The sequence below is a fragment of the Muscardinus avellanarius genome (assembly GCF_963383645.1).
Source record: "Muscardinus avellanarius genome assembly, chromosome: 11".
Classification (NCBI taxonomy): Eukaryota; Metazoa; Chordata; class Mammalia; order Rodentia; family Gliridae; genus Muscardinus; species Muscardinus avellanarius.
The window spans coordinates 66,675,666-66,690,932 of record NC_137797.1 but is presented as its reverse complement, the minus strand read 5'-3'; the positions used below and the strand labels follow the sequence as shown (position 1 = coordinate 66,690,932).

Below are 15,267 nucleotides of genomic sequence, written 5' to 3'. Positions count from 1 at the left end.
TATCAGGGGGTATTCTACCTCCGAGCTACACCCCCAGCCTTTTCTTTTTTTTTTTTAACTCTTTGTGAAACAGAGTCTCACTACTTTGTGGAGGCCTCACTAAGTAGCAGAGGCTGTTTGAGAACCTCTGATCCTCCTGTCTCAGCCTCCCAAGTACTGAGACTGATTACAAACATGCACCACTACACCTGGCTTTCGCAAGGCCATTTGGAAACAAAAACTAAAATAAAGATGTAGCTGGGAGGTAGAACTCCCCTGGGTTCAATCCCTAGTGCCACACACACACACAGAGTCACTTTCAGATATATGCTTCTTTCTTCTGTCCCCAATTACCACGCTGCTCACCTACTATTCATATAAAAACTTTCTATTTATTAGTTTGCAGACAAACCCGTGAAGATGTGTTAGTTTCTATTTTAGTAAGTAATCCTTTTAGGTTAAGTAGCAGTTGTAGGCCTCTAAGCTCTAGAGCTTTAACTTCTGTAAAAAGGCTCAGCACAGTATTTTTGTAGAGTGGTTAAGCTAGAGGTTCTCCAAAGGTAAAAGATAAATCTAGTTAGGATTTTCAATGTGGTATTCTGAAAATTTCAATGAAGAATTACCCATTAAAATTTCCCAGCCTGGCGTGGTGGCCCACACTCGTAATCCCAGCATTCAGGAAGCTGAGACCGGAGGATCACAGTTTGTGGACAGCCTCAGCTACTTAGTGAGGCCCTCTGCAACTTAGTGAGACTCTATTTCCTGTTTAAAAATAAAGAATAAAAAAACAGAGCAGGGGGTGTAGCTCAGAGGTCAAATGTCCCTGGGTTCCATCCTCAGACCCCCCCCCCCAAAAGAAATCCCTACCACAAAGAAATGTTTATCAAATCTACTATCACATTGTAAGGGTCTTCATAGGAAAACAAGCGATTTTTACTTGCAGAGTAGAGTATGCTAGGAATGCTCAATTCACATTCTAAAATCTTTAAAAGTAAACCAGGCATGGAGGCACCCTCTTGTAATCTCAGTACTCAGAAGACTAAGGCAGGAGGACTGAAGGTTCAAGGACCGCCTCAGCAAATAGTAAGACTCTCTTCAACCTAGTGAGCCCGTTCCCAAATAATAAAATTGAGCTGGGGGTAAAATGCCTCTGAGTTCAATCTTCAGTTACATTAAAAAAAAAAAAAAAAAACTGCTGAGCGTGGTGGCGCACGCTTGTAATCCCAGCCTTTGGGAGGCTGAGACCGGAGGATCACGGTTCGCGAACAGCCTCAGCTACTTAGTGAGGCCCTCTGCAACTCAGTGAGACCCGGTTTCAAAAAATAAAGAATAAAAAATAAGGCAGGGGGTGTAGCTCGGGGGTCGAATGCTCCTGGGTTCCATCCCTACACCAGAAAAGAAAAGAAAAGAAAAGAAAAGAAAAGAAAAGAAAAGAAAAGAAAAGAAAAGAAAAGAAAAAGACTGGGAATGTAGCTGGGAAGGAGAATGTCAGGGGTTCAATCCCCATTAAATAAGGGGCCACCAATTAATTTATGAATTCAAATAGCTGGGGCTGGAGATGGGAGGAATCCACTCAGAGCAACCTAAGGAGCCTGGCATGGTGGCAACACCCTCCCTCCCATAAGCCTGGTACTCTGGAGGCTGAGAAAAGAAGGACCAACAGGTTTGGGGCCAGTCTCAGCAACTTAATGTGACTGTTTCAAAATAAAAAATAAGGACTCGGGGGTATAGCTCAGAGATGGAATGCCCCTGGCTACTATCCCTAGTATCACAAAAATAAAAGAAAAAAACTAAGGTATGACCTAAATGCCCATTTTTCGGATCAACATTTTTCCAGAAAAACAAAAAACTGAGTCTGTAAAACAGCTGCAAAATCAGTTCAGTGGAAACCAACCTGGTTTTTAAGAAAATGAAATAATATACTGTAGATGAGAAAGTATCTGAGTACTTTGTGCCTTTGTTTGGTGAAACTTTCTCCAACATTTGTGCAGAATAATTTTTTTTTTTTTTTTTTTTTTTTTTGCGGGTCTAGGGATGGAACCCAGGGGCATTTGACCTCCAAGCTACACTCCCTGCCCTGTTTTTTATTCTTTATTCTCCCTAAGGTGCAGAGGGCCTCACTAAGTAGCTTAGGGTGTCCGCAAACTGTGATCCTCTAGTCTCAGCCTCCCCAATGCTGGGATTACAAGCGTGCGCCACCATGCCCAGCTGTAAAAACTTTTTCTTACTGAATCAAGGTCATAAGAGTCTGAAAGACACTGATCTAAAGGAACTCCAGAAAAGCAGAAAAGGGGCTTAATAAGTCAGGTGAAATGTAAGAGACTTTGAGGCAAAGTCCTCGTGTGTGTGTGTGTGTGTGTGTGTGTGTGTGTGTGTTACTGGGTTACTGGGGATGGAACCCAGGGGCCTTCTTCCTCTGGGCTAAACCTCCAGACCTTTTTTTTTTTTTTTTTTGGGTACTAGAGATGAAGCCGAGAGGCCATTCTACCTCTGAGCTAAACCCCAGCCCTATTTTTTATTCTTTATTTTGAAACACGGTCTCATTGAGTTGCAAAGGGCCTAACTAGCTGAGGCTGTCTGCTAGCCGAGATCCTATCTTAGCCTCCCAAATGCTAGGATTACAAGCGTGCATCACCACACCTGGCTCCAGATCTATTTCTTTATGTTTTATTTGGAAACAGGGTCTCATTAAGTTGCTGAGAGCCTCACTAAGCTGCTAAGGCCAACTTTGAACCTGCAATCCTCCTGTCTCAGCCTCCCAAGTACTGGGATTAAAGGTGTGTGCCGCCACCACGCCAGGCAAAGTCAACCTTTTCAAAAACATAGCTTTTTTTTTCCAGACTGAAGATTGAACCCAGAGATCACACACCCTAAATACAAGCTCCAGTCCCATTTTTTGTCATTATTTTAGCGTACTAAATAGACACAAGATGTAATCAACTGTATGGTTAAGCTGTATTCTACATCTGGAACTAAACATATTAGGATTTAGTGAAGCATTACCAAAAGCTACTCCCTAAGTACTCCACCCATCTTCTAATTTTCAACTGATGAAATATTTTGAAGATAATTGGCCTGGTATGTTATGTCAAGATTGTATTTTTCAGTCAGGCATGTTGGCACACATTTGTAATCCCAGTACTTGGGAGGCTGAAACAGGATGATCACAGTTCACGGCCAGCCTCAGCTACTTAGGCTCTCCACAACTTAGTGAGACCCTGTTTCAAAATAAAGAATAAAAATAGGGCTGGGGAAGTAGCTCGGAGGTAGAATGCCTCTGGGTTCCACCCCTAGTGCTGCAAAATAAATAAATAAATAAATAAATAATCATATTATTTCTTTCCTTCTGGTATTTCTTTCAAACCTAAATAAACCTAGGATAGATTATCCTTAATTACCACTTTAGTTCTTAGAAGCTCAGAACTGCATTATTAGTATGCCTATAAATAGGCTTATAACTGCTTATAAAATACAGCTTTATCCTTTTTCAAGTACCAGTGAACACAACTCTCTCCTCTGTTCATTATAAGCTTCACTAAAATCATGTTTTAGTACAAAGTTGGAAAGGTTCCTAATCATGAGTGTTCTTCATAAGCAGTTGATTTTATTAGCATTTAAGTATTCCCCCCTGACCCTACATATATCAGTGAACAATAAAAATTCTGATACCGCCAGTATATAATGAAAATTTACGTATTTTTCCAAGAGACCCTGTAACAAGCACTGGGCACTAACAACAGAAGGTAGACTGGATGTGAAATTCACTTTGAAGGGAATCTACTCAAAAGGCAGTGAATGATGATCCAGGTGATGGATGATTCTTCTGTTCCCCAATCCCTAAATAACACCTTTCTTAAGCAGCTTGCTTTTTTTCCCAAATCAGACATCCTCAAAGAATAGCAGAAAGAGAGACTTAGGAAATCTTTAATGGGGTAAAGCAAGATATATATTGGGAGAAAGTGCCTCATAAAAAGAGCAAGATAAAAAAGCATTGAGGACATGGATAATGAAAAAGAGAAAATGAGTGTTGAGAAGTATATGATGATTGGAAACACAAAAACATTTGATTTCATTTTTTATTTAATTTTAATGACATTATTCTCTGCAAAGATTTGCACATAAAAATCCAACCTGCCTTGATCCCACTGTGTCCCTAGAAAGACACTTTGATGTGTAGCCTCCCCAACTTTCTCTATGGACCTACAGTCACACCTATTTGTCGTGAAAATATGCGTAATTATGTAGATTTTATTTAGATGCCTTCCGTTACAGTACATGCAGATTTACTCTAGTCTATTATTTTAACAGTCTTGTAAGCAAGTTTGCAGTCTAAAGACTTGCCCCATCCCCCAAAATCTACGGTGGTAGATAGCGGGATGTACCCAGGTGTGTGTGTGTGGCGGGGGAGTCCCGCGCAAGGGGCAAAATTTAAGCTACCTTTAAGCAGGTGGTGTATGGAAACCAAAAGGGTTCCTCAGAGACGCCACTGTGAATAAAATGTCCACCCACACACACACCATCACAGGTATCGAATAACCCTCCTCACAACTCCAAGTCTAATTAATATCTCCCTCTTTTGGAGAGCCGGTCCGGCTACTGGCTCCGGATTTGGTCCATTCATTTAACACTCCTGGCTCCCCACTGGAGTCAAACCGCTGGCTCTTGGAGAAGGCCAACCTACCGCGCGCTTCATGCTCATTGGCTCAGGGAGACGCTGCTCAGGAGGGGAAAACCCGCCTCCCACATTCCGATAGCCCAAAGGCCGATCAGTCAGCAGCTCGAGGCAGACCCAATTGGCCTACACACTCGCCAGTCAAACTCTTCGGCTGTACAGCTCCAAACAACCTGCAGGGATTAAAACATCCCGCCCCCTGTTCTCTATTGGTTGGCCCAACCCATCGCTACCCCTTCACTAACCCCCCCACCCCCGCGGTCCATTCATTTCACACAATAACGGGCCCAATCGGAGCCCGTTCAAGACCTCGTATGTGTAGACGAGACTCTCTTCCACTTACCCGGGATCGAGAGTGCGCACTCACACTAAGGTCTGCCCTGTTCCTCTGTGGTGCGGCAGAACCACAAGCCACCGCTGCCGCCGCCTTCTGCGCAACGCCAACCGCCCGCCAAAACGGATCCTTCCTTGCGCCTGCGCAACCAATCCTGTGGCCGGACCCTTTCTCCGCCCATAACGCCTGCGCAAAACAACACACAACTCCCGCCATTACGCAGGCGCTTTAGGTACACGGCCCTCTCCCGCCCGCCATTTCACGTGTTCAAAGCGGCAGGCGGAACGTCTTAATACGCCTGCGTAAACTCGCCATTTTACTACACATGCACTCGATAAGCGGTCGTTGTAAAAAAAAACTTGTCACAGCCTACTTTTCTAGTGTACAGCATGTCATGCTCTGTCAAGCGAGTCGAATGTAATATTTGAACCTGCAATATGAAAAAAGCGTTTCGTTACTTTAGGTATATTCAAATATGAATGATTGGTAAGCTAGCCAATCAGACAGGCTAAGACTAACGCAGCTCCGGAACCAATGGACTGCAAGGGGCGGAGCCTGCGTAGAACGCCCAAACGGATGACGTTTCCTAGCAGTGCGGCACCACAGACCAATCGTGAAAGGAAACGATTTCAGGTCTCCAATCAGAGACAGGAAGGGGCGGAGTCTACCAATGCCGAAAGCCAGGAGGCGGGATAAATAGGCGAGGCTGAAGGTAGGCTGGTGGATACGTTCGTTATCTTACTCCTTTCTGCCCGTGGACGTCGCCGAGGAAGCATCGTTAAAACCTCTCTTCCCGTTGCCGTCATGTCTAAGTCAGAGGTGAGTTAGACGGGTTTACAGCTTGGTTTTCTTCCTCGCCCCTGAGTTCGTCAGAATGTGGCCTGCTTTTCTTGTTTGCACTAGAGCTTTCGGCAGCTCCGTAAGTCGGCCAGGGCCTACTCCTTCCAAAGTTCAGGCCGCCATTTTGTCCTCGTCGCCATGAGGCCTTCGTCCGCCAATTTTCACGACGGGGGGGCGTTACTCATGGCTAAAATCGATAGGCGCACACGCGCCCTTTTTTGCTTTGTCTGTTAGACGAGTTTCTCAAAGCTTTTAGCGGTCCTTGTGGCGCTGCACTCCTCCGCCCAGGCCTTTTGTTGCGCGTGCGTGTGGGGCAGGAACGCATGCGCTGGGCGCACGCAGCGCTCCACACCCCGGGTGGTGGGGAGAAGCACGTGGTCCATTGGGACCCGAACGAACAATAAGTGGTGTGCATGTTGGTGTCTGATTTTGCTTGTGCTAAATCGAAACTTACTTGTTTTAGCCCCGTTAAACAATCTCCCTCCCACACTCTAGTCTCCTAAGGAGCCCGAACAGCTGCGGAAGCTCTTCATCGGAGGGCTGAGCTTTGAAACAACTGATGAGAGTCTGAGAAGCCATTTTGAGCAATGGGGAACACTCACGGACTGTGTGGTAAGACTCGGAAGGGACAAAAGGCAGTAGACTAATACTGTATCCTTGGCGTATCTTGCTGTGTTTCCTCTCGGAATGTTTTATGGAAGTAGTTTATAGGGTAGTAGAAGTAAGGCGGCGGAGGGGCGATTGATTGGTCTTTAAAACTACCTCTTAAGGGTCGTGGGAAACTGAAGGCCTTTGTATTCAGGGCCGTTGGAAAGTTTGGGCTATACTCAAAATAGAAATAGCGTTAGCTTCTGGCGTGGGCTGTGTATTAAGTGAACTTAAACTGTTCTCAGGTAATGAGAGATCCAAACACCAAACGCTCCAGGGGCTTTGGGTTTGTCACTTACGCTACCGTGGAGGAGGTGGATGCAGCCATGAATGCCAGACCACATAAAGTAGATGGAAGAGTTGTGGAACCGAAGAGAGCAGTCTCGAGAGAAGTGAGTGGTTTTTTTTCTCTTACTCATTTGGAAGTGTGCTGTAGTGACTTCGTTTTTGAGAGGGTTTCAAACATTTCCAGATTGGGGAATAAGTTTTGCTGACCTATGTAACTTAAGTGTTTTTCCTCTTAGGATTCTCAAAGACCAGGGGCCCACTTGACTGTGAAAAAGATCTTCGTTGGTGGCATCAAGGAAGACACCGAAGAGCATCACTTACGAGATTATTTTGAACAGTATGGAAAAATTGAAGTGATTGAGATAATGACTGACCGAGGCAGTGGAAAAAAGAGGGGCTTTGCTTTTGTAACTTTTGATGACCATGATTCTGTGGATAAGATTGTCAGTAAGTATTGGGTCACTGGCCTTAACCTAAGGATTCTAAAGTCTTTAATAGAATTCTAAGTCCTTTATCTTTAAAATTCCTTAGTTCAGAAATACCATACTGTGAATGGCCACAACTGTGAAGTGAGGAAAGCCCTGTCAAAGCAAGAGATGGCTAGTGCTTCTTCTAGCCAAAGAGGTACGTTAATTTTGTTAAGCTTTAGAAGGAAATCTGAAGTTTAACTCAAAGAGCAAGCTCTATGATTTAACACTTAAACTTTTCTTTCAAGGTCGAAGTGGTTCTGGAAACTTTGGTGGTGGTCGTGGAGGTGGTTTTGGTGGCAATGACAATTTTGGTCGAGGAGGAAACTTCAGTGGTCGTGGTATGTATGGTTTACCTAAGACTTATTAAAAGTTGGCGGGTATAGCAACCTTGTAATTTCATTATTGTGCCTTCTGCAACCTTCATTGGTAAACTCTTGGCCTATATTTTCAAAGTTAAGCGCTTTATCCAAATGTAGTTCTGGTCCTTACTAGGCAGGATGTAATTAAAATACTTCAGGCCTACCTTAAAACTTAACCTTCCTTCCAGGTGGCTTTGGTGGCAGCCGTGGTGGTGGAGGATACGGTGGCAGCGGCGATGGCTACAATGGTTTCGGTAATGATGGTAAGTTTTGGTAGGAACATGTAAGTAAGTTTTTGACATCCTGTACATTTAGAATAGGCTAGTAGAGACTAAAATTCCTAGTGCATGATGAATTGAGCTTGGCCCATAATCTGCATGTTGTGAGTAGGCTTTTCACCATTACACTTGCACAGGTGTTTGCTGTTGTTACATTCTTTTGTCTTATTGAGAAGAATTGTATTCTTGTAGGTGGTTATGGAGGAGGCGGCCCTGGTTACTCTGGAGGAAGCAGAGGCTATGGAAGTGGTGGACAGGGTTATGGAAACCAGGGCAGTGGCTATGGCGGGAGTGGCAGCTATGACAGCTATAACAACGGAGGAGGCGGAGGCGGCTTTGGCGGTGGTAGTGGTAGGTATCCAGTGATCCAAGTACTTGGTGTGGTAGCTAGATTAGTCTTTTAGAGTTTGTGCCCATATTGGAATTTGAAGCTCTTAAAGCATTCTGTGGTACGCTGCATGTTAATTAAAAACAGGCTTGCTGTGCTACCTCCTCCTGGCTTTAAGCTGGGGCCGCCTCACTCCCAATAAATAGATGGATAACTGGGTAGTGGTTTCATTAGAGTTAGATTAGCAGTCCCGTGGCAGGATTTAGGATCTGAACTCATTTGGGACCTTAGGCACTTGGTTGATAAGTCCAAGAGACTCATGTTTGCACTGTCCCTGAATGCTTAAAGAATGGCCTTTGGGGTTGGTGAGTGCTTATAAGTACCAGTAGGAAAGGCTTGTGTTGTGAGTTGGGTTGGTTTTCATTAAAGGCTGGTTTATTCAACTGAATGCCTTGGCAAGAGAATAAAACAAAGACGTGGAGCCCCCTTTGGGAGGAAGGCAGGCAGCTGATAAAGCATTTTATTCTGAGCACTAGACAAAATCAGACACTATCAGTTTTCCTCAAGTAACAGACAAAGGCCCTCTTTCCATTCCCAGGAAGCAATTTTGGAGGTGGCGGAAGCTACAATGATTTTGGCAATTACAACAATCAATCTTCAAATTTTGGACCCATGAAGGGAGGAAACTTTGGAGGCAGAAGCTCAGGCCCCTATGGTGGTGGAGGCCAATATTTTGCCAAACCACGAAACCAAGGTATAGTATATGTAAAATTTAGATAGCTCCAGAGATCTAGTGACTTCAGTTTCCAGGGACATTATAAGTTTTTTTTTTTAACATTGGCACAGTACTTAAAAGGAAGTTTTTTTTTACTTCAGGTGGCTATGGTGGTTCCAGCAGCAGCAGTAGCTATGGCAGTGGCAGAAGGTTTTAATTACTGCCAGGTAAGTAAGCACATTTTTTGTGTTGTCTTAATTTTATAATTGCTGATAAACCCAGCAACCCTAATGTAGCTGAGTGGTGCAACATAGTTAACATTATAATTGCAGTAAAATTGTGGATGTTAAGCTAATATTCAGATCAGCAAAATTTGTGGGAAACAACTTGGTATTGGATTATAGCCTTGAGTCTTAATATGTTTAGATTAACAACTTTATTCCATATTGTTCAACAGGAAACAAAGCTTAGCAGGAGAGGAGAGCCAGAGAAGTGACAGGGAAGCTACAGGTTACAACAGATTTGTGAACTCAGCCAAGCACAGTGGTGGCAGGGCCTAGCTGCTACAAAGAAGACATGGTTTAGACAATACTCATGTGTATGGGCAAAAAAACTCGAGGACTGTATTTGTGACTAATTGTATAACAGGTTATTTTAGTTTCTGTTCTGTGGAAAGTGTAAAGCATTCCAACAAAAGGGTTTTAATGTAGTAGACTTTTTTTTTGCACCCGTGCTGTTGATTGCTAAATGTAATAGTCTGATCATGACGCTGAATAAATGTGTCTTTTTTTAAATGTGCTGTGTAAAGTTAGTCTACTCTGAAGCCATCTTGGTAAACTTCCCAACAGTGTGAAGTTAGAATTCATTCAGGATGGTGCCAGGTTCCCTTTGAAATTATAACTGCTTGGGTAGAGACACCATTGTCTTCAAATACCTTGGTTTGGTGTAGTTGAACTGACAGTTACTGTTGTGACCTGAGTTTTCACCATTGAAGGGGTCACCCAAGCAGTCACAGAATTATTTGGTTATAAAAATGATTGTTGGCACATCCTATGCAATATCTAAATTGAATAATGGTACCAGATAACTGATAGATGGGAATGAAGCTTGTGTATCATCCATTATCATGTGTAATCAATAAACGATTTAAATTCTCTTGAATGGAATGACAACTGTATGGATTTGGGACTGGCAGAGATTTGGACTTTCCTACCCACTACCCCTGATAAATGTTGATTGCTTCTATCACAACACAAATTCAAAGCTCTGCCAGAGAATAGAAACCAGCTGCTGGCTAGTGTCATCCCATCAGCCCACAGATTAGAAATGTTGGGAGACCTTTATAAAATACCAGTAAGAATTTAAGTAACAAATAGACTTAAAGGAAAACTGCAGTTTTACTGGGTCATGGCAGGGTGGGGTCTTCAGAGGTTTATAGGTTAATCCTATAATTTAGAGATTAAAACTAAAAATATGGATTATGTGTTCTATACAGTCTCATCTTAACTGCAGTTTTCCTTTAAATATGGTACAGGGCCACATAACCTGAAGTGTGATTGTATAGAAATCCTAAGCTATCCAATAATTGTTATTTGTACAGATTCTTTTGAGCCTTTGGTACCCTCTTTCCAGTGCCATTGTACCTAGTAGCATAGATAATTGTTTTATCAGTAGGACTGTATATTCCATCCCATGGGTGTGTTGCCTGGAAGTTTGGGGAGGGGGTGGAAGAATGGGGTGGGAGGGGGTGGGGTGGGGAAGCATGGGTGATAGTGCCATGATACTGGCTGAGTTTGCAATAGCAGGTGGAACCTTAACTATTAAGGGAGTTTGCAGATACCTCAGGATTCGTGACAATGCCTTTAAAGATCCAGGAGATGTTCAGCTACTAGGAACTGCTAGCAAGTATAGCCCGAATGGCTCCGAGCTCAGACACTCTGCAGCTGAGAGTAGACACTTGTGGTATGTGGAGTACAGATAAGCCAGGGGCAGGCCACGGCACGCTCCATGAAAGCTAGGAGGGAGTGAAGTTTCAGTGACCATCGCAAGGAAGGAGGCAGACAAGAGTAAGGCACACCTGACTCTTAGGACTAGCAGTCAGAACCAGGAGAAAAGGTTTTATTGCTATGCTGGTAGGTAAGAACAGATTTTACTTACATCCATATAGTTACCTAAAATCCAGTTTTCTGTTGCATTCTCCTTAATTTATTGAGCCAAAACTAGTCCAGTTAAGCTAAACTTGGTTTTTCTGGAGATGAATCACTTTAAATTGACACCTTATTCTTACCCTCCTAATTGAAGGAACTGAGCATATTAAATTATATTGTGAAGGTATTTTTTGCCCTTTAATTTTATTACCTTCCTTTGACCCATTTCCTTAAAACAATGGCTCAAAGTAATGCATTAGAACCCTTTCCCCAAAATGGTGGGAGGTTGGGTGGGCCATTAACGGGAGGTGGGAGGTATAGCTTTGAAAATGGGACTTGGTCTCAGAAAGGGGCTAGTTCTAAAGGTTCTTTACTTTTCTAGGGAAGAATCTGCTACAGCAGGCTTGTCAACTCTGTTTTCTAGAAAACAGAAACTTCTGCCCAAGTTCATGGCTATAAGGTAAGTACAAAGTAATACCTGAGTTTTGATCCCTAGTACCACCGTGAAAATGCAATGTTAACCCCTCAAACCAAAATCAAATCTCATTTAAGTCTTAATTTTTCATAAAAAAGCAACTAGGTGTTCTAATAGTAGCTGATTATAGAATTCTTTGACTCTGCTTACATAAATGTCTTGTCTCTTCCTTCTGCAGGAACATCCTTGAGAGGACAACCTTTATCAAGCCACTATACTTCATTCTTACTGTTAAACAGTTGGTTTCAGCTGCTTGCAGCTCTATTCATTCAATTTTGTGAATGGGTTTTCTAATAAAACTATTTAACTCATCCTGCTCTTCCTTGTCTGTGGGGGGCGTCACAAGTTTCTGAGGCTGATGAGAACCTTGAGTCCTGTCTCAAGCCTCCCAGGTACTGGGATTACAAGCATCCGTTGCCATGCCCAATTTACCAGTATTTTCCAGTGTTTGGCACAAAGCATTATGTAGGTTTATTGTCAGTGCTACACCCCCAAGCTGCCTACTATATCTCCAGTTTTATCCTCAGTCATGCTTTAATGAAAATAGAAACAGGCACTCACAGCAGGAATAACAAGACCCAGGAGAAGTATGTTTACTATTGCTCCACTGGAGCATGTCCTAGCTTCCCTGGCAAGGAAAATTGAAGTAATACAAGGCTAACAGCTGCCACTGAGCTCAGTTCTCTACTGGGAACTGGGTTTACTTGCAGAGGGACATGATAAATCTCAGGTTAACAGGTTGTATTTATTGGCTGGCATCTCAGACTTGACATGTCAAATCAGCAATAAGAAAATACTAAATATGCAGGGGAAGCCTTAGCCTCTCAAAGGTATGAGTGCATAAGCAGCAAGCAGGTATCCTGAAATTGAGGGTATTCTGTGTGACAACACTATATCAAAAGATAATTTACAACATTTGAGAGGTCAAGACAGGAGGATCCGGGTTCACAGCCTCGTTTACTTAGGTCCTTTGCAGCTCAGATCCTGTTGCAAAATAAAAAATAGGGCTGAGGATGAAGCTTGGAGGTAAAATTCTCATGGGTTCCATCCCCATGGTGGCACATCCTTGTAATCCTAGCACTTGGGAAGCAGACAAGATTGCCTTCTGTAGCTCAGACCCTGTTTAAAAATGAAGGCAAGGGTTATAGTTTGGAGGCAGAATGGCCCTGGGTTCAATACCCAGTACCTCAAAAGGGGTCAGAGGCTTTGCTGAGGCTGTTCTCAAACTCAGATCCTCCTGTCTCAGCCTCCAAAAATGCTGGGATTACAAGTGTGCCACCACACCTGGCTGGCTGGACCATGTTTTAAAATAAACCAGGCATGGTGGCACATGCTTGTAATCCCAGTACTTGGGAGGCTCACAGGTTTGCGGACAACCTCAACTTGGATCTTAGGTTCTCAGCAATTTAGTGAGTCCCTCTTCGCAAATAAAAGAAGTATAAGGTTTCCCTGTTGGAATTGGAGCTAGTAAAGTTGAATAGTAGCATGGCTGTGTGATTGGGAACCACCCAACTCTAAATGAAATTGTGGTATTAGGGAAGTTTGGAGTTTTTAGCTAATCTGAAACAGCCAGGAGTGGTGGTGCACGCCTGTAACATCAGTACATGGGAGGTCGAAACTTGTGAATTGTAGATGTGAGGCCAGCCTCTTCAATCAAGCAATACTCTGTTTCAAGATAAAGGGAGCCGGGCGTGGTGGTGGTGCAGGCTTGTAATCCCAGCATTCGGGAGGCTGAAACCATAGGATTGCGGTTCGTGGACAGCCTCAACTACTTAGGCCCGGTTTCAAAATAATAAAAAATAGGGCAGGGGGTGTAGCTCGGAGGTCGAATGCCCCTAGGTTCCAGACCCACAAAAAAATAAAAAGGTAAAAAATAAAGGGCTGAGGGTGTGGTGTGTGGCTTAGAGGAAGAACACCTCTGTGTTCAACCCGCATTACCATAGGGGATTAAAATCAAACTTGGTGCTGGACACAGCAGCACACCTTTAATCCCAGTACTTGGGAGGATGGGGGTTGGGGAGTGGGAGTAACAGATGCAAGGAGTCTCAGCAAGTAATGAGACTCCTCAAACCAGTGAGACCCTGTTTTCAAAATGAAAATAGGGCTAGGGGTATATCTCAGGTAGGATGCCCCTGGGTTCAATCCCCAGTATCTCAAAATCAGGCTGGAGGTATAGCTCAGAAAGAATGCTGTGGTCAGGCGTGGTGGCGCACACTTGTAATCCCCATGCTTGGGAGGCAGAAACTGGAGGATCACAGAGGTTCGAAGCCAGCCTCAGCTACTTAGTGAGGCTCTCAGCAACTTAATGAGACCCTGTGTCCAAATAAAATATAAAATAGGTCTGGGAGTATAGCCGGGAGGTAGAAAGCCTCTGGGTTCCATTCCCAGTACCACCAAAAAAAAATGCTATGGGCTCAATCCCTAGTAAAGTCTAAAACAATTGTATTTAGTTTGGGGAACAGGGTAGAGCAGTAAAAGGCAAATATTCAAGGCCTTGAAAAGGATCTCAAGAATTAGTAAATGGCTGGGCGTTGTGGTGCATTGTAATCCCACCATTTGGGAGGCTGAGACAGGAGGATCACATTCGTGGACAGCCTCGGCTACTAGGCCCTTTGCTACTCAGTGAGACCCTATTTCAAAAATAAAGACTAAAAAATAGGGCTGGGGGTGTAGCTCCAAGGTCGAATGCCCCTGGGTTCCATCCCCAGTGCCACACACACACACACACACACACACACACACACACACACAGTAAATGTTTAGCAACCAGCTTTACAGGAATACATATTTCACTCCACTGTGTAGTGGCTCTGATTTATTCATTTTTGTTTGTTTCTAGTCCTGGGGATTGAATCCAGGGGCATTCTACTTCCAACATACCCCCAGCTGTTTTTTATTTTGAAATAGGATTGTGACAAGTTGCTGAGGTTAGACTCAAACATGTGACCCTCCTGTCTCAGCCTCCCAAGTACTAGGATTACAGGTATGGGCCATCACACCCAGGCTTGGGTGTGAAATTCTCTGGTGTCTAATCAAACTTATTCCAATCAAAGACAGCTCCCTGTCTTTTGAGAAAGCACTGGCAGGTCAGGATGATATAGGCTGAGAAGTAAGCAGGAGGAGGCTAATGGATCACCTGTGTGCTATTCTGTGCTCCAAGGATAGAGAGGTGACAGACTTCAGAGACATTGCACAAAGGGGCCATCAGAGAGTAGGGGTTCCTCAGTTCACCGTGGCCCCTGACACTAGAAACAGGAATGAAGGTGAGTAGACTTCCTACTGCTCACGCCCAAGTTCTGTGTGTACTCCAAATCAGCTTGACAGGATTTGCTTCCTCAGCCTCCCTCAAGAAAGAAGACACAATGAAATATTTCTGTAGAGCTCTTTATAGACAAAAGCCTATACTGGAGGTGGAGGTTGGAGGTGGAGGGAGCTAAGTCCTTCCTCTGGCCTCGAGGCAAGCCTGTTTGTTTTCAGTTTGTTTTGTTTTACTGTACTGGGGATAGAACCCAGGCCTTTCCCTTTGCACATGCTAGGCAACTGCTCTACAACTGAGCTGCGGCCCCAGCCAAGGTAAGCCTCACTGAACACAACCTTGGAGCTTCCAAATACCAGGGTTCCCCTGGTCTTTTTTCAGTGTAGGGAACTTAGCACCTTCTGGGTCTCAGGGTTCCCTTTATTAGGAGGGAATGGGGGAAATCTCCATCATCAGTCCCCCTCCCCGTGGGGCCAGC

At 43.9% G+C, this 15,267-nt stretch overlaps 1 protein-coding gene across 2 annotated transcripts; it reads left to right on the top strand.

Annotated features, from left to right (window-relative positions):
- Positions 1–5,789: 5,789 nt before the first annotated feature.
- HNRNPA1 (heterogeneous nuclear ribonucleoprotein A1) lies at positions 5,790–9,128 on the top strand (the record flags this gene model as incomplete). Of its 2 annotated transcripts, XM_080705807.1 has the most annotated exons (10): positions 5,790–5,804; positions 6,321–6,437; positions 6,719–6,865; positions 6,998–7,208; positions 7,293–7,385; positions 7,477–7,569; positions 7,779–7,853; positions 8,061–8,219; positions 8,795–8,950; positions 9,073–9,128. In XM_080705807.1, 10 exons carry the CDS (start codon positions 5,790–5,792, stop codon positions 9,126–9,128), a joined length of 1,122 nt encoding a protein of 373 aa, XP_080561933.1. The 2 variants fall into 2 exon arrangements, with proteins under 2 accessions (XP_080561933.1, XP_080561934.1); XM_080705808.1 differs by lacking the exon at positions 8,061–8,219.
- Between the last annotated feature and the right edge of the window lie 6,139 nt (positions 9,129–15,267).